This window comes from Suncus etruscus, chromosome 15 (genome assembly GCF_024139225.1).
Source record: "Suncus etruscus isolate mSunEtr1 chromosome 15, mSunEtr1.pri.cur, whole genome shotgun sequence".
NCBI classification, from domain to species: domain Eukaryota; kingdom Metazoa; phylum Chordata; class Mammalia; order Eulipotyphla; family Soricidae; genus Suncus; species Suncus etruscus.
The window spans coordinates 31677913-31699443 of record NC_064862.1 but is presented as its reverse complement, the minus strand read 5'-3'; the positions used below and the strand labels follow the sequence as shown (position 1 = coordinate 31699443).

The 21531-nt window shown below is 51.9% G+C and overlaps 1 protein-coding gene, 2 long non-coding RNA genes and 1 other non-coding gene across 5 annotated transcripts in view; 1 reads left to right on the top strand and 3 right to left on the bottom strand.

Annotated features, from left to right (window-relative positions):
- LOC126030606 (uncharacterized protein KIAA1671-like) overlaps positions 1-21531 on the top strand; it is an 83105-nt gene that overhangs the window by 13904 nt on the left and 47670 nt on the right. The window contains exon 1 of one of the 2 annotated variants that reach the window (XM_049788832.1): positions 10972-11460. The exons of the other annotated variant lie outside the window; for it this stretch is intronic. Within the exon in view, the coding sequence (XP_049644789.1) occupies positions 11173-11460 (288 nt within the window). The 5' untranslated portion in view covers positions 10972-11172. Of the gene's footprint in view, positions 1-10971; positions 11461-21531 lie in introns of those variants that run through there. 2 annotated transcript variants of the gene reach the window in all.
- On the bottom strand, positions 7309-7472 carry LOC126031455 (U1 spliceosomal RNA). The gene has a single exon (XR_007503329.1). It is a non-coding gene; the product is annotated as a U1 spliceosomal RNA (small nuclear RNA).
- LOC126030703 (uncharacterized) lies at positions 8117-9639 on the bottom strand. Its single transcript, XR_007503163.1, has 2 exons — positions 9531-9639; positions 8117-8916 (listed from the first exon to the last, which is right to left on the bottom strand). It is a non-coding gene; the product is annotated as an uncharacterized LOC126030703 (long non-coding RNA).
- On the bottom strand, positions 9727-10813 carry LOC126030700 (uncharacterized). Its single transcript, XR_007503161.1, has 3 exons — positions 10798-10813; positions 10362-10447; positions 9727-9888 (listed from the first exon to the last, which is right to left on the bottom strand). It is a non-coding gene; the product is annotated as an uncharacterized LOC126030700 (long non-coding RNA).

The window sequence follows — 21531 nt, the reverse complement described above, 5'->3', positions numbered from 1 at the left end:
TGTTTATGATAGCAATGACTTGATGAATTAATTTTTTTTTTTTAACAAGAAGTGGGGTTGGGATCACCCAAGCAAGCTCAGGAGATCCCTGAGGGTTCACTCCCAGTGGCACTAGTCATTAGGTCACATCATTCAGTGCTCAGACCCGTGATACTGATTGTGCTCAATGGTGGTGAGGCCAGGGATCGAGCCTGGGTCTGGCACACACCAGCAGGTGCTCTCCCTCCCCTCTGTACCATCGCTCTGGCTCTGGACGCCACATCTGTGGACAAGAGACTCTTCTTTCCTTGCACCTGGCTCATTTCCTCATCTCCTCAGCACCTGATAATCTGTTATTTAGCAACCCCACCCTGTCCTCACCCCTTCCCTGCCCCTGGAGCTAACCCAGCATGTGTGTTGGGTAGCTTGACGCTGGAGAGAGGAAACACACAGCTAGCTTTCCTCGGAGAAAGGGAGAAAGCTCCTCATGGAAAGTTAGGGCAAGAGGGAAGCATGCTGGGAGCTGTGTTGCCATGGTGACGGGAGAAGGCAGTGAACCCCTCTGTTGGGTGCCGGTTAGGAACCAGGTTCTCTAGCACTGGATGTGCATCACGGGCCTGTGAGGCTGGGTCTGACTCTGGGCCCCACTGGCTGCTGGAACCAGAGTACTTCCGGTCTCATGTCCTGAGCCCTTAGGGCTGCTCTTGGCCTTCGGGCCTGGCAGCTCTCCCCGCTGTCAAAATGTCCTGTAGAGGCTGAATCGTGGCCTCCTGGATCATTCGTTCCTTCTTCACACTTTGTGCTCATTCATTGATTCACCTGCTAATCTGCTCCTCCACTGTTGATGGCCCTCCTAACCCACTCCCCCATCTCTGGGCCAGACCCTGCTCAAGACATTGAGTGTTGGTGCAGGATAAGAAAGTAGGGTTTGGGTCGGTGAGATAGCATGGAGGCAAGGTGTTTGCCCTGCATGCAGAAGGTCGGTGGTTCGAATCCCGGCATCCCATATGGTCCCCTGAGCCTGCCAGGAGCGATTTCTGAGTGCAGAGCCAGGAGTAACCCCTGAGTGCTGCTGAGTGTGACCCAAAAACAAAAACAAAAGCAAAAAAAGAAAGTAGGGTTCAGGGGCTGGAGAGATAGCACAGTATTAGGACGTTTGTCTTGCACACAGCCAACCCAGGACAGGTGGTGGTTCAAATCCCGGCATCCCATATGGTTCCCAAGCCTGCCAGGAGCGATTTCTGAGCATAGAACCAGGAGTAACCCCTGAGTGCTGCCAGGTGTGACCCAAAAACAAAAAAACAAAACAAAACAAAAAAGTGGGGTTCAGCACCTGCCCCTCCGACATATATATGTGTGTGTTCTAGTGTGTTCTAGCGGGAGGGATGGTAATTGATCTGAACAACTAATACTAATCAATGTATTAGTATTAGAGACATGCAGAGTGAAGTGGCAGAGAGTGGGATGTCTTCAAGGCCTCTGAGAGTAAGCATCTGGCATCAGGACAGAGAAGGAGGGGACTGAGAGACAATGTGTGAAACACTGGTACGTGCAAAGACCCTGAGGTGGGCATGCGCTTTTCAAGGGCTGAGGCCAAATGGGCCAGGCCAAGTGATGAGCAAGGGAGGGAAGAGAAGATGTGTAGGCCTGGAGGGCCAGGGTAGATCCTTGAGGGTTTGTTCTGGCTGACATGACATCTTTCATGGCTGTAGGATATGACATGAAGTATGTATTGGGGGTGGGTGGGAGATAAAGCTCACTAGAGTTGAGATGGGAGGAGGCAGAGAGAGAGAGAGAGAGAGAGAGAGAGAGAGAGAGAGAGAGACAGATAGACAGAGAGGTATCTACCATAGAGGCCAGGAGTAAAGGAAACAGGAGGGAAACTGGGGACATTGGTGGCAGGAACTGATCACTGATGGGCTGCATATTGAAACATTGTATGATAGAAATCCAACTATATAAACAGGTTTTTTTTGTGGGGGGTTTGGGTCACACTGGGCAGTGCTCAGGGTTCCTCTTGGCTCCACACTCAGAAATCGCTCCTGGCAGGCCGAGGGACCATATGAGATGCCAAGATTCGAACCACCGTCCTTCTGCATGCAAGGCAAATTCCCTACCTCCATGCTATCTCTCCAGCTCCTATAAAGAGCTTTTTAACTCTTTATCTCATGGCGATTTAATTAAAAAAAAAAAAAAGGAATCTCTGAATTAGAGTAATACTCACTGGGGCTAGAGAGAGCACAGTTGGAAGGGCACTTGCCTTGATGCAGCCAACCCAGGTTTGATCCCCGGCACTTCATATGGTCCCCTGATACTGCCAGGAGTGATTCCGGAGTGCAGAGCCAGAAGAAACCAGATGTGGCTTGGTGTGGCCCCTAAATAAACAAACAAATAATAATAACAATAATAATTATCATTCCCTGCTGTTGTCCGTGGTTGAAGGGTGACAGTAAACTGGGTCAGAGCTACCGGTTGTCCGTTCACTCCCACCCATTGAAGTGGGGGGTGCATGTGGGGGCTCTATGACCTCTTTGTTCACCACTGGAAACCAGAACCTCTGGAGGAAGGAGACCCCCTCTATCCTAGAGACCCACTGACCTTTGAGGCTGTGGGGGTGTCTTTGGGAGGGACCAAGGTTCCATCCCAGGAGCCATGAAGCAGGCTTTAGACAGTGAGTAAGGGAGCCCGTTAACTTACAAGCTGAAAGTCCAGCCGTGTTGACCACACACCCACCTCTTGGGATGTGGGTCCCCCTTCCTAGAAGCATTCAGGCTTTATGCATGGGGCCAGGGCAAGTTTTACTTTATAAGGATTCTTCGATGTCTGTGCTGCTCTGGACACAGCAGACAGCCTGGGAATTAGACAACTGGGTTGCCAGTTCTAGTCCCCATTCCTGCCAGCACATCCCTGGACAGGCCTTCTGCTCATTAAGCCTCACTGTCCTCTTCGAAATGCAGGTGATTATCCTTATAAACACGGTCACCTAGAGTGTGGTTGCAGGGGTGCTTGCAGGAGAGGTCTGTGGATCAGGAATCAGCTCCTGGCACACCATGAATCCTCAGGTAAGGGCAGCTATTATTCCTGCTGCCCCACCTTCCTTCGGCATGAAACATTAGCCTGTCTCCAGACTGGGGCTCAATGCTCCTGGAATGTCTGATCTTTTCTGAGGAGGAGGAAAGGGTTAGACAACTGAGACTCCCAGGGACATTTTGCACCGTGAAAAGTTGATGTTGCCAGTGAGGTTCTTGTAGAGAAAGCATGTGCAAAGGCCCAGGAGCAGCACTGAATATGGTCGAGTGTCCTGGCCTTTGCCACTGTTGTTCTCACTCTAAAGACTTTGGAAATACTCCTACACCTCCTTCAAAACCCCAGCCCTCTTTTAGTGACAACTCTTCCCTCTAAAATTTTCTTCCTTTTCTTCTCCCCTCAACTTTCACTTGGTTGGTTGAGTTTCATCCTTAGCTTAAGTGTTTACTCACTGAACCATCATAACCTTGGCTACTTCCCATTGTGTCTCTCCATCCATCCATCCATCCATCCATCCATCCATCCATCCATCCATCCATCCATCCATCCATCCACCCACCCACCCACCCACCCACCCACCCACCCATCCATCCATCCACCCACCCACCCACCCAACCATCCATCCATCCATCCACCCAACCATCCATCCATCCATCCATCCATCCATCCATCCATCCATCCACCCACCCACCTACCCATCCACCCATCTGTCCCCTCTGGCTTTTTCTTCTACCAGTTCAGGAATTCTCCTGAGCACTGTTTTTAACCACTATCCATAGACCCTTGACTGTTTTAACTGTTTGAAAGTTGGGGAGAATCTGGCATTGTTTGAGGTGGGTCACCCTCAGGCTTCTGGCAGAGAGAAGCAGAGGTCTGCTGTGGTTGCTGCTTCGGGGCCAGCACAGAGCTCAGAAAGAAAGGGCGTCTGCCGCGTGCAGGATCAGCCTTCCCCTGTCAATATGCAAGGACCATGATATGGGGGTATGTGTGCTCCTTCCTAGGACCGTGCCCGCTTCCTCCAACATTCAGAGTATCCCTGTCGAAAGGGCTGGTTTTCTTTCCTTGCCGAAGCTACATCCCCAGCATTTCCTGGAGAGAAATGAAGAAAAAGAGTTTTCAGAAGCCGTCCCAGAGGGAGGGGGGCTGTGCTCATGCCGCCCCAGATTTCAGGGAGCCGAGCTTTTTATGTCAGGGAGCCAGCCGGGCTTTTTATAGTTGCTCTCACAGACCACACTGTATCTTATAGAGAGAGGGAAGGGACAGAGCCAGCCAGCAGTCTGGCTTCAGAGCTTTTCTGGGACCTGCCCCACCCTGTAGCTAAAGGACGGTGGCAGCCAGCCTTTGCCTGACACTGGCTCTCTGCTCCGAATTTGGGTCTTCTGTCCACACTGGGCCTAGCTCAGGACTTCCTCCCCTCTGAAGAAGTGTGATGTAGAAGGAGGTGGGAAGGGGGGAGTCACAGGAACCCCCCCCTACTGAATAGCAGCATGCCATGTTCCCTCCCTGTGCTAAGACCAACCACATTTTAGTGCCCGGGAAGAGCAGAGGCTGAACCCCAGAGCCTGGCTTCAGTGACCGTGATTTCGGGGGCTTTATCTGAGAGATCGGGGGTTCATAACTTTCTTGCCACGGAGCTAACAGGAGCTGGGGTAGAGCTGCATATCTTGAACCCTGAGCCATACTATGTAGATGCTGCCAGTGCAGGGATGGGCATAAAATGAAATAGACTTGGGGGGGGGGGGCCACACTCAGCAGTGCTCAGGGGTAACTCCTGGCTCTGCTTGCAGGAATCATTCTTGGGGAGCCATATGGGATGCTGGATGTCTAACTCAGGCTAGCCACATGCAAGGCAAACACCCTACTTGCTGTGCTATCACACCCCACCCCCTTCCCCATGAGATGACTTAAGGCCTACACCTTCAGCAAAAAAGATAATGCAGTTTCTTTCTTTTTTGGGGGGGGAGTGCTCAGGGGTTACTCCTGGCTTTGCACTCAGAAATCACTCCTGGTAGAATCAGGACCACAGGGATGCGGGTATCAAACCTGGGTCAGCCATGTATTAGGCAAGTGCCCTACCTACTGTGTTATTGCTCTGGCCCGTTTCTTTTCTTTTCTTGGTTTTATTTTGTTTTGTTTTTTGTTTTTGGGCCACACCCGGTGGTGCTCAGGGGTTACTCCTGGCTGTCTGCTCAGAAATAGCTCCTGGCAGGCACAGGGGACCATATGGGACACCGGGATTCAAACCAACCACCTTTGGTCCTGGATCGGCTGCTTGCAAGGCAAACGCTGCTGTGCTATCTCTCCTTCTTATCTCCCTTCTTTTCTTTTCTTTTCTTTTCTTTTCTTTTCTTTTCTTTTCTTTTCTTTTCTTTTTTTTCTTTTCTTTTCTTTTCTTTTCTTTTCTCTTTTCTTTTCTTCTTTCTTTCTTTCTCTCTGTTTTTCTTCCTTCCTTTCTTTTATTCTTTTATCCTTCCTTCCTTCCTTCCTTCCTTCCTTCCTTCCTTCCTTCCTTCCTTCCTTCCTTCCTTCCTTCCTTCCTTCCTTCCTTCCTTCTTTTTTTTTTTTTGCGGAGGAAAGGCATACCTAACTGTGCTCAATCCTGTGGTAATCGATACATCTGAGGGTGCTTGGGGGACCTTAGGGGTGCCAGTGATCAAACCTGGGTCAATTTGAGTAAGGCAAGCACCTTACCTGCTGTACTTTCTCTCTGGCCCTTTTAATTTTATTTACTTATTTATTTATGGCTGCTCCTCCAGCAGTGCTTGGGGGCCCTGAGGTCCCTCTAGTACAGTGCTTCTCAAATAGTGGGGCACGTGAGGTTCCGTAAAGGGGGGGGCGCGTTTGACCTCGAAAAACACTGTCATAACAAGCTAAGCCCCGTGTTTATGTCTCTGTATGTCTCTGGAGCTGAGCGTTGCTGTTTCCTGCTTCAAACCCCGCTTCGAAAACCTATGCATTGCAAAACTTGCTCATTGTAGCCATTACTCCAGACATCACCGCTGATTAAATCAACTCAAATTATTTTATATATTTTTGTTTTGCAGGTTAAAGTTTTCTTTTAATAAAGATACTATTTACAGTCACGTGGGGGGCGCGAAAAATGTTTTCTTCTTTCTGGGGGGCATGACAAAAAATAATTGAGAAGCACTGCTCTAGTAGAACCTGGCCTGGCAGGTGGTGTGGACCTGAGCATCAATCAGGGCTGAGCCCAGCCCTTCTGGGGAGCTGCGTGTCTTACCTACCAGTGTCTCACCTACCAGTGTCTCACATCCATGTCTGTGCTCCAGTCTCTTGGACTCTCTGCCCGTTCCCTCATCCCCTCATGAGATTCTTTTATTTGGGGAGGGGGTTAGGTAACACCTGGCAACGCTAAGGGGTTCCTCCTGGCTCTACGCTCAGAAATCGCTCCTGGCAGGCACGGGGGACCATATGGGGTGCTGAGAATTGAACCGGGATCCATCTGGGGCTGGCTGCGTGCAAGGCAAATGCCCTACCCTGTGCTATCGCTCTGGCCCCCCTCGTGAGATTCTTTTAAAAGCTCAGAATCTATGTCAAAGACCATACAAACAAAATACCAACATTATAAAGACCAGATTGTCTTCCTTTTGCCTTGGACATTGGCTTGCTCCAGCGCTGCATGGAGCCAAGTCCCTTTTGCACCACATAACTAATGTCCCCCATGCCTGAGTCAATTGTCCAGCCGTGGGCTTCCTCGCCTGTTTCTCTAGCTCATCCACAGGTACCACAGGCACAGCTGAGGATGGAACTCAGTGCTAGAGCACAAACCTCTTGTGAATGTGGGGCACCAGCTCTTACACCCCCACCCTCCAAACTCATAGCAACAGAAAACAAAAAAGCAAAGCAAAGAAAAAAAAAGACTCTCTTGCCTGTGGCCCCATGTGGAATTGGATCATGAACCGTGGATGAAAAAGGCAGGCACATCCTCCCACCTCCAACCTTTTGTGACAAATTTCAAGCAAAGAGAAAAATTATTCAGGGAGCACACAGAGACCCAGCAGCCAGGCTCTCCTGTCGCAGTCACGCTGTGTTTTATTCTCCTTAGTAACCTCTGTCATCCACCCCTCCCTTTATCTACCCCCCCCCCCGGGTTTGGAGTCAGCTGTCAGCCCACGTGAACTGTAGCCAGTACAGTGCCATGAACTGTCAGCTCCTTGTTTTTTAAGATTTGATCACAGGAGGCCGGAGATAGCATGGAGGTAGGGCATTTGCCTTGCATGCAGAAGAAGGTAGTTCGGATTCCGGCATCCTGCCAGAAGCTATTTCTTTTCTTTCTTTTTTTTCCAAGGGAGAGTGCCAACGCAGTCCCCCACTACCACAAATTATGCAGTCGAGTTTCCCACATTTGAGGAAATTGCAGGGGTCAGCACATCCGGAGTGCAATGGATAAGCTTCACCCTGGGAAAACCACCTTCGTGATCATGGTATCCCAGGAGCTATTTCTGAATGTAGAGTCAGAAGTAACCTCTAAGTGCAGCCAAGTGTGACCCAAAAACGAAAACATACAAAAAATTTGATCCCAGATCTTTAATTCCTCTTGAGAATTAGGAATTAGGGGACAGCAGTAGGGATTTGCCTTGCATGCAGCCAATCCTGGAGAGACCTGGTTCAATTCCCGGCATCTCCCGGCATCCCATGTAGTTCTCCAGCCTGCCAGGGCGATTTCTGAGTGCAGAGCCAGGAGTAACCCCTGAGCACCGTCAGGTGTGGTCCAAAAAACCAATCAAACAATCAATCAATAAAGTTTAAAAAAAAATTAGGAATTAGGATCAACATCATCCTACATCTCTTTTCCCTGCAGCCATGCCCACACTCGATATTGTTATTATTTTTCTTTCTTTCTTTATATTTATTTATTTATTTATTTTGGCTGTTTTTGAGCCACACTCCATAGCATTTAGGGGCTATCTCCTCCCAGTGAGGTGCTCTGAGGCACTGAAGGGTGCTTGGGGTGACCATGTGTAGTGAAGATTGAATCCGGGGCATCTGGTTATGTATGCAAAGCCTGTGCTCCCGCAAGCTATAGGGTATTATCATTTTGGAAACGTTTTACTCCTTGCCTTTTTTTTTTTTTTTTTTTTTTTTGCTTAAATTCTTTTTTCCCCCCCTTCAGTTTCTTCTAAGTTTTCCAGTAGATTTCTCACCTCTGTTTCCAGATGGTCTGTTCAAAAAATAAAAGCTGTATCCCTTTCCAGAAATGTAGGTATTTCTGGTGTGCTTTAGTTAGGGCTGGTGGAGGGGGCAAAAGGATCCGGTGCTTTCTCGAGCCTCTCCACCTGGCAGTTCCCATTCCAGGCTGGGGGAAGCAAGAGCCTCGTCTGCTTTCTGCTGGAGGCCAGGGTGATGCTCCAAACAAGGGAGGGAAGAAGCCAGCCTGGGAGGCTGGAGGACTCTAAATAGCAAGGTTGGGCCAGTCTCAAGAGGGGAGGTGGAGCCCCGGGGTGCATTGCACCGTCTTCATCTGTAAGATGGGTCATGCTTCCTAACATATATGGACCCTGCAGGCCACTGGGAAAACCCATTGTCTCCTGTCCTCCTCTTTCCTCATTGGCCTCCTGAGAGACCGGGCCCTGTCGCACTAGCTCAGAGCATGTCCCTCTCGTGATTTTTGAATTAGGAAGCAGCTTGTTTCATGCTTCTGATACAGAATCTGTTTCTGAGTGGCAGCCAAGGCTGAGAATGTGGGGCTGGGGATTCACTTCCATGGGGGAGTGGGCAACTCCCTCTGGCAAGTTGGTGCTGGCTGAGGACTGGGGGTGCATGGGAGAATCCTCCCTGGAGGGCAGCTTGAGCATCCTCATAGCATGACTGGGGGGTCCCTAGCCTGTGAGCTGAAGCATGTGCTGTCATTGAACGATGTCTTCTGGCACATCAGAGCATCCCTGATCATTCCTAGGAGGGGTCACACACAGGGAGGAAAGAAAATCAGGCTGGCGGTAGCATGGCGGTTAGGATACTTGCCTTGCACGCAGCTGCCCTGAGTTCTATCCCTGGCACCCCATATGGTCCCTTGAGGCCTGCCAGGAGTGACCCCTGAGTGCAGAGCTACAAGTCAACACTGCGCACTGCTGAGGTGACCTCAGCACACCACGAAAAGGGTCATCCAGTTTGAGCTCAGGCTGGGTAAAGTTTGCCTGTCACGCTCCATGACAGTTAGTGGGGCAGAGATTTCAGTGCTCCAGGCCTTGGTCTCCTCCTGCAGCTAGTGGGGTCCGGTAGGGTTTCCGACCTGGTTTCTGTGGATGTTGGCTATGATGTCAGGCACTCTGTCAGCTTCTCCTGAGCAGCAGTCACCAGGACAGTGGCCTGTGTGGCTGAGCCTGGCCCCGAGCTATGGTATTTCCTGAACCTGTGGGAGACAGCCTGAGGGGAGACCCTGGTGGGCCACAGGTGAGCCCCACAAGCTATGTCCTGGAGGCAGACTAAGTCCATACTAAGGAGACTGCAGGTGGTGGCAAAGCACCTGGATGTGGCCTGACTGGCCCTGATTTCAGATTTAGACTCACCAGTGCCGGGGAGATCCAGGTTCTGGTGGTGACCAGGTGGGGGGCCCTCGCTTGGAACCCCAGGCAAGTATCTGCATCTCTGGGTGGAATCATGGACCCCTGCAAGGAGAAGACACCCCCACCCCTTTCTGTGCCTGCTCCTTAAGAATTTAGTCCCCACCCCACTTCTAGAGAGCCACTCAAGTCTCCCCTCCTCACCTGCAACAACTCTGGCTCTACTAGGGTTAAACCCCAGAGCTCACGTGACCCGGTCTACACTGAATCATTCACATTGCTCCTGGTGGGTGCCAGAGGCCTTCCAGGGATGGGCAGATGCTCTGTGCGGTGCCCCCGGTTGCCATGGAAACCCCTCCTGAAACTGAAATGCAGCCTGGACCAGTGTTCCTGGGAGGGTTGGTGGGAGGTGGTGCTGTTTTACCTGCCTGTTTGCTGCTGCCTTCTGGGGAGGGGGGAGAAGGGAGGGAGGGGAGAGAGAGAGAGAGAGAGAGAGAGAGAGAGAGAGAGAGAGAGAGAGAGAGAGAGAGAGAGAGAGAGAGAGAGAGAGAGAGAGAGAGAGAGGAGTCTAGAGAAGCTTGGAGAGGGGGAGAGAGGCTTGGAGAGGGAGTGAGAAAGAGAAGAGGTCTAGAGGGGCTTGGAGAGGGAGACACAGACCACCAGAGGGAGACAGACCTGACATGTGGCCAGAGGTCCCGAGACAGACCTCCAGAGAGGCAGAGCAGTTTCCCAACTGGCCTCACCTTTTCCGGTCTCCCAGGGGCTCAGGCAGGGCCCCCCAACCCAACCCAACCCAACCTACCCCACCCCACCCTGCTCAGCCTTGCACTCACTCACTCTCACTGCCAGTGGCTCCTCCGTGCACGGGGCGGGCCGGCTGTCAGCGCTGAAGTCAGCCCCGCGGGACGCTGAGCGAGTTGGGACTTGGGGGAAGGAAAAAAATAAAAGATGGGGGCGGACTCCAGCTCCCTGGGCGGCCGCCTCCCCCAGGAGCAGGCCCCTCCTGCATTCCTGGCCAGCGAAGCCCCTCGCTAAGACGGGCACTGATGTCATCGCGGGCTGTTCCGCCAGGGGACCCGGGGGCCCTGGTGACGGCCTCCGGAAATGAGCTAGCCGCCTGCTGGCAGCCAGGTCGGCCGCCTTTGGCCAGAAGAGAGGGAACCTGCAGGGGGTCAGGTGAGCGCTGGCCTGCTGGGGACCCCAGTAGTGGTGGCAGCTGCTCCCCACTGGGTCCGGGTCCTTCCCATATTGTGGACAGCCGGGGGCCGCCTACCTGCAGGAAAATAGTGTCCAGGGCCACCGCCCCTGGGGTACCGTCACACCCCAGCACGGGTTCAGCCTCCAGGTTCCAGAGAGCTCCGGGCTAGAATTTGACAGCGAACAGGACCTGGTCGGGGAGGCCTGGGGACTCCTGCTGTGACCTCCTGTCCCGTCGGGTCCATCAAGGGAGCCAGGAAGCCGGCCATGCAGCGATGTTGATGGACAGTCTGTAGTCCCTCTGAAGCAGGGGTGCTGGGTCGACTCCCCGTCTAGCCAGCCTGGACTTTGCATGAACAGCAAGTACTAGAGAAACCAGCGGGGGTGGGGGGGCAGCTACTAGCTTTTCTCACACCTTCCTCCCCTGCTGTGCTGCCTCCAGACTCTCTCCATGGATTACCTGGGGGACAAGCTCACAGTGGCCCAAAGCCACATGAGCCAGTGGGTGGGTACTGTGAGACGGTCCTTCCAGGAAGCCCTCACGCTGGTGAGCTCCACAGTGGGCCACGAGCGGCCGGGCGGGGACGAGCCGGCCAGCCGGACCCCCTTCAAGCGCACGTCGTCCTTCCGACACCTGGCCTCCCGCGGCCGAGAGTCCTTCAGGCGTTTCTCCACACGCAGCCAGCAGAGGTTTTCCTCCCTGAGAAAGAGGCAGACGGATTCTGAGCCACCAGATCTAGTAAGCTTAAGACAGTTTCTTTCTTTTTCTTTTTTTTTTTTTAAATATATTATTTGGTGGGGATTTTTTTTTTTTTTGGTTTGTTTGCATGTTTTAAATAGGAAAACAACAGTGAAAGACTTCTTGCAGGAGAGTCAGGGACCTTCCTGAGTTCCAACCAGGCAAACTGCCTCTTCTGCAATCCTTGTCCCCTCCCGTGTGTATGTATGCATGTACAGGTGTGTGCCAATGTGTGTGTGCATATGTGTGCTCATGAGTATATGTGGGCGTGTACTCATAAATGTGTGTGTAAATTTGTGCCTATGTTCTTCGTGCACGTATGTGAGAGTGTGCCTGGTGGTCGTTCCTTGGCTGTGGAGTTCCTCTTCTTTTCCAAAGTGATCCGTAAATTCATACCGGACACGGCGTCGGTCGGTGTAGACGGCGGGAGGAGGGGACGCACGCGCTCCTGAGCACTGGCTTTGTGGGTTGATTTATCTACAAGTGTGGACGTTCCAGCTCCGCTCGCTCATCAGCCCCCCCCTCCCTAAGCCGAACTCACTCTCCCCTATTTTTAGGGAGGATTAGTCGGCACCTGCTTCTACCCTTCTAGCCCTCCCAAGATGATGAGCCCCTAAGTCTTGTGCATGCTGAGGTCTTTGTTGTGGAGCAGAGTCACCCCCTCAGACGACACCCCCAGGAACCCCATGATGTGTGGGTTTACCCAGTGGTCTTTTTTTTTTTTTTTTTTTTTGGTTTTTGTGTTTGGGTCACACCCAGCATGCTCAGGGGTTACTCCTGGCTCTACGCTCAGAAATCACTCCTAGCAGGCTCGGGGGACCATATGGGATGCTGGGATTCGAACTACCATCCTTGTGCATGCAAGGCCAATGCCTTACCTCCATGCTATCTCTCCGGCCTCTACCCATTGGTCTTTAGTTGGAGGGACCAGAGCTTGGTGTAATGGGCCCAGATGGGTGGGCCCACGTTGGGCCCAGATTCCAGCCCCTCACTCGGTCATCTGAATGACCTGGACCCCCTCTGTAGAATGGTTGGTGTCACCAACCACGTAATAGAGCAGATTCAGTTCCAGGGACTGTTATGGGGGATTTGGAGAAGTGGGACTGGGCGCAGAGAGGGAGAGACACTTGTCTGGAGTAGCACAGCCACTGAGGGCAGAGTCTGAGGCCAGAAGTCTCAGACAGAGACTCTCACCTATCCCCAGAGAAGAGGATTTCTCCAGGCAGGACTGTGGTAGATAAGACACCCCACGCTCACTGGGCAGTGGGCATGCTAGATGCAGGGCTATGCCAACTCCGTCTCTAGTCCTGCCCTGGGTCAGTCTCGAAGGTTCTCGGGGAGCCTCCCAGCTCTTCCTCCTTATGCTTGAGACTTCTGGGTGCTCATGGCTACTCTCAGCAAGGCACAGGACCCCAGTATTTGCCTTGACTGCTGACCAGTGAGGACAGTGACTCCTGAAGTCACACAGCACCTGAGACTAATCCTAATCTGGTCAGGCAACTTGGCAGCCCAGATCCAATCTATGAGGCTTGACTGCATGAGACAGATTCCTCTCATCCAGTCTCGAGAATGAGTCACTGGGTGAGGGAAAGAAGATGAGATAGTACATGCATGTGTGTGCATTGTTTGCATGTGTGTGTATTGATGTGTGTGTACTGGTGTATTGGTGTGTACTAAGTGTATTGGTACACTTAGGAGTAAAGGCTTGATAACAACTTCAGGTCTCCCACCCTGGAAGCCATTGCCACTGGGGACATTAGCCGGAGTCATGGCCTCATTGTCCCATGTTACTCAGCATTGGGGCCTTGTTGTGATTTCCCTCCCAAACTGGGGCATGAGTGAATGAGGGTCCACCCAGTGGGACCGTTGCCTGCTGGGTCCCGTGCCCACAGCACCTGCTGTGATGCTACTGAGCTCAGGAAATCAATCCAGGCCCAGCTTCCTTCCCTGTAGCATGTGACATGTCCACCGCATGGGGGGGCCCCAGCTCAGCTGCCTGCTAGTGAAGCTCCTCAGTCAATGCTCCCTTCTATCTGGGAGGGGCAGCTGTGGGGGTCAATGCAGCGGATGGAGTGAACCCACCGTCCAGAGCTCCTTGTGCTGCTGATTTCTGGCCCCCCATTTGCCCCTTGCTGCCATGGCCCCATGGAGTGAGGGCAGAGTTCACCTAGGGAATCCCAGCCCCCAATCCTAGCCCAACTGTGCAACTTGGGAGGGGAGCCAGAGATGGGGGGTGGGCTTCTCCATACTCCATGTGCCTCAGTTTCCTCATCTGTGAACTGGGTGGGGTGTCCTTATTCTCTCTTTCACCTCACTTTCAGACACCCATGTATGTACCTGTGTCTCACGAGTGCCCGTATCTAGCCTGTCATTCGGGCCCTCAAATGGTTCTTTCGAAGCTTCCCATGAACTGAGAAATCCACACCTGCTCCCTTTGACTGGGGTGTGTGCGGCTCTGGGGAGGGGAGCAGGGTGGGGACTTCACTTAAATATTTGTTTTATGGGTGGAAATGTCTTAAAAGCACAGACTATTCCTAAAGAGTTGGGGACAGTGGCTGTATCAAAGGGGTGGGGCAGGACTTTAGTCTTTTAGGGCCCAGGCTTGGAGTGATTTATCTCCCTGACTGGCTTCGGTTAGCTCCAAATCAGCCTCCGCCTACTGTTTACTCAGCGCTTAGGGGTTGAGGGGAGTCGAAGAGTCTATCTTGCAGGCGTGCCCCTGAAACTGCTTTCTAAAGCCAGCCTTGAAGTCATTTGCTAATGGCCTGCCTGCCCCTGTGTCCTGGCTGAGGAAGAAAGGGGGAAAGAGGAAAACGAGTGTATTGTCTCGGAATGACAAAGGCAGGAAGACATGCGCCAGCCCGGCCCAGGCCCTGTGTGTGGAAGCCTGAGAACTAACCCAACACAGGGCGGTGGGCTCTGGGAGCAAGGGAGGCCACACAGAACATTCCAGAAGGAGGAGAACAATGGCTGGACCGTGGAGGCTGGAGAGAAAAGAAACGCGGGAAGTACCTTCTCCAGAACTGCTGAAGGGGTGTTTGGCAGAGACGGTGGTTACTGTGTTGCCGTCACCACATGTTGACTGAGCAGCCGTAGCCAGTCCTGTCCACCCTCTCACCCTGCACCATGGGGTTTCACCCCTAGCTCCCCCATTCTGGCACACAGAATACACTTCACTGTTGTATATCACAGTGGCTGTCAGGCTTCCCCCAGTCACCCCAGCAGACCTTAGGAATGGAGGTTGTGTGTGCCAGGCCTATAATGCAGGACCTTTTATCCATTCCCTACAGTTCCTGAGCTCCAGCCAAAGCTCCTGCCTTCACGAGCTGCTGTCGGGGGTGCCCAGAGTTAGGCCCGCCAGCCCACGAGGCTCTGTGGCACCCAGGGTCCAGCCTCAGTTACCAAAGGCCTGTGTGTAGCCATTCCCTCTCAACCCCTTTACACTCTGAGCCAGAGCATTTTTCTGGGGTGAGGGGACCATCCCATCTCTTCCTAACTAGATAGAGGTCAGTTGCACCCCCTGGATGGAAACTGACAAAGAAATAATAGAAATTTCTCCAGACTTGCCAAGTGTCTCTGTGAAGCAAAATTGGCCCCCTTCTGAGCACCTTCACACCATGTGATTTGTTTGGGGGAACTGTGATCACCAATTGGGGGTGGGAAGACCAGAGGTCCCAGATACTCAGAAGCACCCCCTGGGCATGCTCAGATCTGGGCTCATCCCATTCGCCTCCCCCGAGTGAAATGGCTGCCATCTCCCTGGGTTTCCATGGAGAAGAAAGCAGAAGCCCAGAGAGGTGAAGTTACACAGCTGAGATCCTGGGTGCTGGCACCGTAGTATAACCCTGTGCATATCTATATGGGGATTCAAGGCGGTGGACCCAAAGATGCCCTCCCCTGATGCTTGGTTCTCAGCTACAGCATCTGTGCTGAGCTCGCCGTGTTTGGTTCTGCATAGATTCCAGATAGAGCTGAAGGCTTGAGAGGTTCAGCAGGGCTCAGGTCTCTCCCAACCCACCCTGCACGCATGCCTGTACAATATGAACACAAACAACACCACCACCACCACATGTAATAAGGAGGAGAGAACTTGAAGGGGAATGGAGGCATTTGTGAGGCAATTTTAGTCATTACCTCCACTCTGTCTATATTTGCTTTTGGTTTGTTTGTTTGTTTGGGGTACACCCCATGATCCTCAGGGCATACTCCTGGCTCTGTACTCAGCGATCTCTCTGGTGGAGTTAGAGGACCTTGTGAGGTACCAGTGATGGAACTCAGGTGGGCTGTATGTGAGACAGTCGTACTCCCTGCTGGGCGATATATCATGCCAGCTCCGATCCCTCCAACTTCACTTATTTTTTTGTTTTGTTTTTAGGGCCACACCTGATGACACTCAGGGGTTACTCCTGGCTATGCGCTCAGAAATCACTCCTGGCTTGGGGGACCATATGGGATACGGGGGATCAAATTGCAGTCCGTCCTAGGCTAGTGTGGGCAAAGCAGATGCCTTACCACTTGCGCCACCACGCCGGCCCCTCCAACCTCACTTTCTGAGCCACTGTCTCCCCTGCCCAGAAATACTTCGATCGGGTTCTTCCTGTTTGAGTTAGAGAGTGAGATGTGGGAATCAGGAAATGTTGACTCCACAAATGAGTCAACTGATGAACCAACAAGTGGGATATTCCCCACTCCTGGGTCAGGGCTCCGCAGAAACATGCCCTAGGGCCCATGCCTTGGCAAGAATGGACTGGGGAGTGTGGCCTGAGAGGCCTTTATGGCAGGGTGAAGGTCTCTGTTTCAGCTCATACCTGAATGCTATAATAGGGATGAACCTGGAGAAGTTTTGGGGTGTGAATGGGCAGGTGGGTGGGGGATATTCTGGCCAAGCAGCAGGTGCAAAGGCCCTGAGCCAGGGCTGTGTTGCACATACCAGAAACCCACAAGCCAGATAGAGCCAGGAAGGAGGATCTGGGGTGAGGTGAGCCGGAGCCAGGTGGTGGCAGGGTCTTGGGCGCTCAGTAAGGACTGCCTTCTGTAAGGTTGGGGAGTAAGTGGAGGTATCTATTTCCTCCGTGCCTGTTGTACAGCTGGCACAGTCATGCTGTCCAGTCTCTTGTGAGTGGGACCCCAGCTCCATCTCTTGCTGCCCTCAGCTGGACCATGCAGCCTTACCAGCAACCTGGCCTCAGCAACCCATCTAGGGCATGGTGTTGGGACGCTGGGTCATGTAGCTCTGCCCAGGTGTCCTCTGCCAGGGATTGCAAGGGCAGGTGTACTGGCCACACCTTCCGCAGCTCTCCTTTCCCTGCAGAATGATGTCACCCTAGGAACAATGGCCCCTTCACAGAACCTGCTGGGGCCAAAGGCTGGGCCCCAGGACTGTGCCTCTGGAGGGCCCTGTAGAGGGGCAGGACCAGGGCTTGGCTGCTCCTCAGGACTCTGCTGTATGAAAGGTTGATCTCCTCTTTCCTCCCCAGCCCACTTTCCTATCCCCAGCTCAAAAAGTGGCGTGTACACCTTTTCACCCTGGGAACTACAGAAAAACATACAAAACAAATCCCACTTCTTCTGATAGGGCCACACATGTCTCCTGCCATCTGGACGAGCTTTTTTCTGGTCTTTCTCTTCTCTGATTGGGCGCTAATCTCCTGTTTTTCCTGTCCTTGTGAGGTTGGACATGCCACAAGTGAATCCATATCAGTGACCAGGCCTCTCATGCAGCTGCCGGTCTGTGCTCCTATGCAGGAAAACCCGCCGCAGGCAGAAGGGGTGCCAGGGGTGGCCTCTGGTCTCTGCCCTGTCTGAACCTAGCTCCCCTCTCTTCCTATCAGCTTTCTGTCCCTCACTCAGCATTTTCAAACCTCAGCTGTTTGATCCAGACAAATGATGCAGGAAACTAGAAATGGCGGAAGGAAATCTGGACGAGAACTTATCACAGTTGCTGTTGTGGATTTTGTGAAGAACAAGGCGTGGAGCAAGGAGTCATGCAGATAGTTCTCGAGAGGAATTACATTAGGTCAGGTGGCAGTGGGTAGGGGTCTTGGAAGGTCATGGTGGGGCCTTGATATGCAGCATCTATAGCCATGCTATGAACACTCCACATGGTTCCTCTTTCCAGCCACTGAGCCACTAGCAAGCTGTTACTGTATGGAGTTGGAAGTCTTGATGATGTATGATGAATATAATATTACTATTTTTGGAGGAGTCACATCCGCCTGTGCACAAGAGTTACTCCTGGCTCTGTGTTTCTGAGAGTGCTCAGGGAACTGAATCTGGGTTGGTTGTCTGCAAACCAAACTCCCTACCCACTGAACTATCTCTCTGGTCCCCTATAATTTCATTATCTTACAGGGTAGTACCATGCAGACCCAGTTCCCAGAAACACCATAAGAACAGGCAACTTGGGCTGGAGTGGAAGTGCAAGCAGTAGGGCATCTGCCTTGTATGCACTAACCTAGGATGGACCGGTTCACTGTCCCCCAAGCCAGGAGCATTTTATTATTTTTGTTTTTTGGGTCACACCCGGCAGCGCTCAGGGGTTCCTCCTGGCTCTACGCTCAGAAATTGCTCCTGGCAGGCTCGGGGGATCATATGGGATGCCGGGATTCGAACTACTGACCTTTTGCATGCAAGGCAAAGGCTTTACCTCCCTCCATGCTATCTCCCTGTTTTTTTTTTTTGTTTTTTTTTTTTAGGCCACACCTGGCTATACTCAACGCTATGCACTCAGGAATCACTCCTGGAGGGATTCAGGGGACTATATGTTATACCTGGGATTAAACCAGGATTGGGGCCCGGAGAGATAGCACAGTGGTGTTTGCCTTGCAAGCAGCCGATCCAGGACCTAAGACGGTTGGTTCGAATCCCAGTGTCCCATATGGTCCCCCGTGCCTGCCAGGAGCTATTTCTGAGCAGATAGCCAGGAGTAACCCCTGAGCACCACCAGGTGTGGCTCAAAAACCAAAAAAAAAAAAAAAAACAACAACAAAAAAACAACCCCAAAAAAACAGGTTTTGCTACAAGGCAATGCCTTAACTGTGGTATCAATCCTGCCAGTTTTGATATTCCTTTTTTTATTTGTTTTTGTTTTTGTTTTTATGGGGCCACACCTGGAGGCACTCAGGGGTTACTCCTGGTTCTGTGCTCAGAAATTACTCCTGGCTCGGAGAACCATATGGGATGCCAGGGATTGAACCTGCGTTCATCCTGGATCAGCTGCGTGCAAGGCAAATTCCCTACCACCATGCTACCACTCCGGCCCCACCAGTTTTAGACATTTCTTATCTTTGCTTTTGAGTATAATTGAGTCCATTATAGGTTTGTAGAATTTAATTTGGGTCAGGGGTGGTTGTGTCAATGGCCGTGTTTAATAACAACTGTCTCCCAGAATTTTTTCTTTATCTCTGGGGAGTGGGGCCAAGCCAGCTGCTGCCCAAAACATTGGCTTTTAAGTGGAAAGGTGGCCAGTTCTCTACTCATCTGTCTCCTGGCTCTGTCACTCACTTACTACTCAGTGCGGGTGTTCAGCTTAGTCTCTGTCCCCTACCACCTCAGCCCAGGGAATGAAAACTATATTATGGGGCTGCACGTGGACAGTGGGCCCAAGCCTGGAGCACAGTTGGGCCTCAACAATGTCTGCCATCATGTCTAACAGTTCATAGTAGGAAAGGAGGGTGCAGAGGGTGCCTCAGCAGTCCCCCCTTCCCATGTCCACATTGCTGTGAAGGCCCTCCAGTATCCCTACCCAGCTCTGCCAGGCTGATCTGGGTGACAGCTAGTGGGACACAGCTATGAAGGTGTCACTTCAAGAATCAGGTGACAGAGTGCCTGCAGCTTCTCTGTTTTTTTCCCTCTTTTCTTGCTCAGAGCCTGGTCTCTAGAGGACCTGGAAGCTGGCCCAGAAACAACACACTGGGGCTGGAGTGATAGCACAGCGGCAAGGCATTTGCCTTGCACACAGCCAACCTGGGATGAACCTAGGTTTGATCCCAGGCATACCATATGGTCCAGTGAACCTGCCAGGAGCGATTTCTGAGCATGGAGCCAGGAGTAACCCCTGAGTGGTGCCGGGTGTGGCCAAAAAAAAAAAAAGAAAGAAAGAAACAATCCTCTGAGCTCATACCAATGAGCTCCACATGGCCCCTTCCTCCAGTAAACTAGACTAGATGGCATCCTAATTCCCAGCTCAATTTCTACCACAGGAGCTGAGGCACCTTCCCCAAGCCCTCAGGCACAACTACTCAGCTCAGCCCCACCCGAGATCCCCAACTTCCAGAAACAGAGTGGATGCATCCTTGTATTTCCAGCCACCATGCTGGGGGCTGCTGGTTTTGCAGCAGCCTCTGACCACTACCCAGGCAGGGCTGCTTAGTACTAAATGCATCACCTTACAGGTGGGCACCAGAAGCTGGGCAGAACTCACGTGTCCTGTCCCCGATCTGTACTGGTCTTCCCAGCAGATGCCCTTTCTGTCTTCTGGGATTCTTGCTCAGAAAAGTGATTCATGAATCATTTTGGGGGTGATTCTGCCCCTGAGGCTGAGTTCAGGGCCACAGGAGATTCTCAGCAGCTGTCTCTTTCAGAGGTTGGCACCAGCCTCCTGGCATGAGGTGGAATCTAAGTCCTTGATCCTAAGTGTTCATCACCCCCCTCCCAGCCCCATCTAACTCATGAAACATTCATGGTCACGGGTGGTCACGGGCCTTGAGCTGCAGCCAACTCTGCTCGTGGCTTGGGCCTGAGGACTGCTCTGGTCCCCGCAGTCTGCCCTCATCTGAAAGACAGAGTGATCCTCAGACATGAGTTATTGCCAAGGGAAAACATTTTGTAGAGTCTGCGAACAGTTGTTTTTGGAAACATGGAAATTGGGCTTTTATTTAGTTTAGGAGAAAGGACAGGGCTTGGTGGGCTCTGGAGGAAAAGCCTAGACTTTTCTTCTCTCAGGTCACGGTTTGTCCCTCAGTTTTGTCCCTGAGCTCTGGGACCTCAGAGACAGGGCTTCACTTCTCTAAGCTCCCAGTGCTTCCAGCTTGCAAGGGCCCAGAAGCTCTTCCTCCACACCTTACTGTGATAACTTAGTGATAACATAGTGTGATTAGGGCCTGTGGAACTGCAGGAAACTCCAGCTCTTCATTTTTTCTTTCCCCCACACCTGGTGGTTCTCAGGGCTTATTCCTGGCTCTGGAATCACTCTTGGTGGTACTTGAGGAACTATATGGGTCTATAAAGAAGGCAATGAACTACTTGCTACACTTTTACTCTAGCCCCGCCTTCACTTTTGTTGTTGTTGTTGTTGTTGTTGCTGTGGGGTTTTATTCTTTTTTGTTGTTGTTGTTCTTTGAGCCATACATGGTGGAGCTCAGGGCTTACTCTGAGCTCAGCAACCTGGCTCACTCCTGGCTGGGATTAGAGGACTATGTGCAGTGTCAAGGATCCAACCTGGATCAGCCACATCCAAGACAAGCACCTTATAGGCTGTACTATCTTCCAGGCCCCAGCTCTAAACTCTGAACATAAACCATTTGTTTCTTCTCTTTCCAATGGACTGGAATGAAAGAGTCTATTTTCCCTCCGTTTTATGGGGTGGTAACTAACGTATCATGACATATTCCTCCAACTTAACATCTCTGTTCAAGCCCTAATGATTTGACAGCTGAATGACTTGCAGAGTGACTAGCACAAGAAGTTTAATGATATCATCCACTAACACACTTTAAGCTAATGGTTTTTTTCTCCCTGGTGATGGGAATGTTTCAAAATTGCCTTCCCAGAGGGCCAAGAGGACAAGCTCGTATGGTCTTGTGTGATTCACCGAGCAGAAGACCTGCAGCTCTGCTGTGCCTGATCCCCAGGACCCTGCCCCCTTTCCAGCTGCAGCCAGGTGCTCGTGAGCACCGTAACCACTGGGCAGCACCAGTGGCACAGGCGAGGAAGTGCCAACGGACCACCTCAGCTGTAGGGCTTGTGTGTGAACTTGGGTGATCACTATGACATGGGGAGGGGAAACAGTTGAGATACACACATGGTCGTTTTGTAGGATCTGACCTCACATCGCTCATTATCTTCACAGGA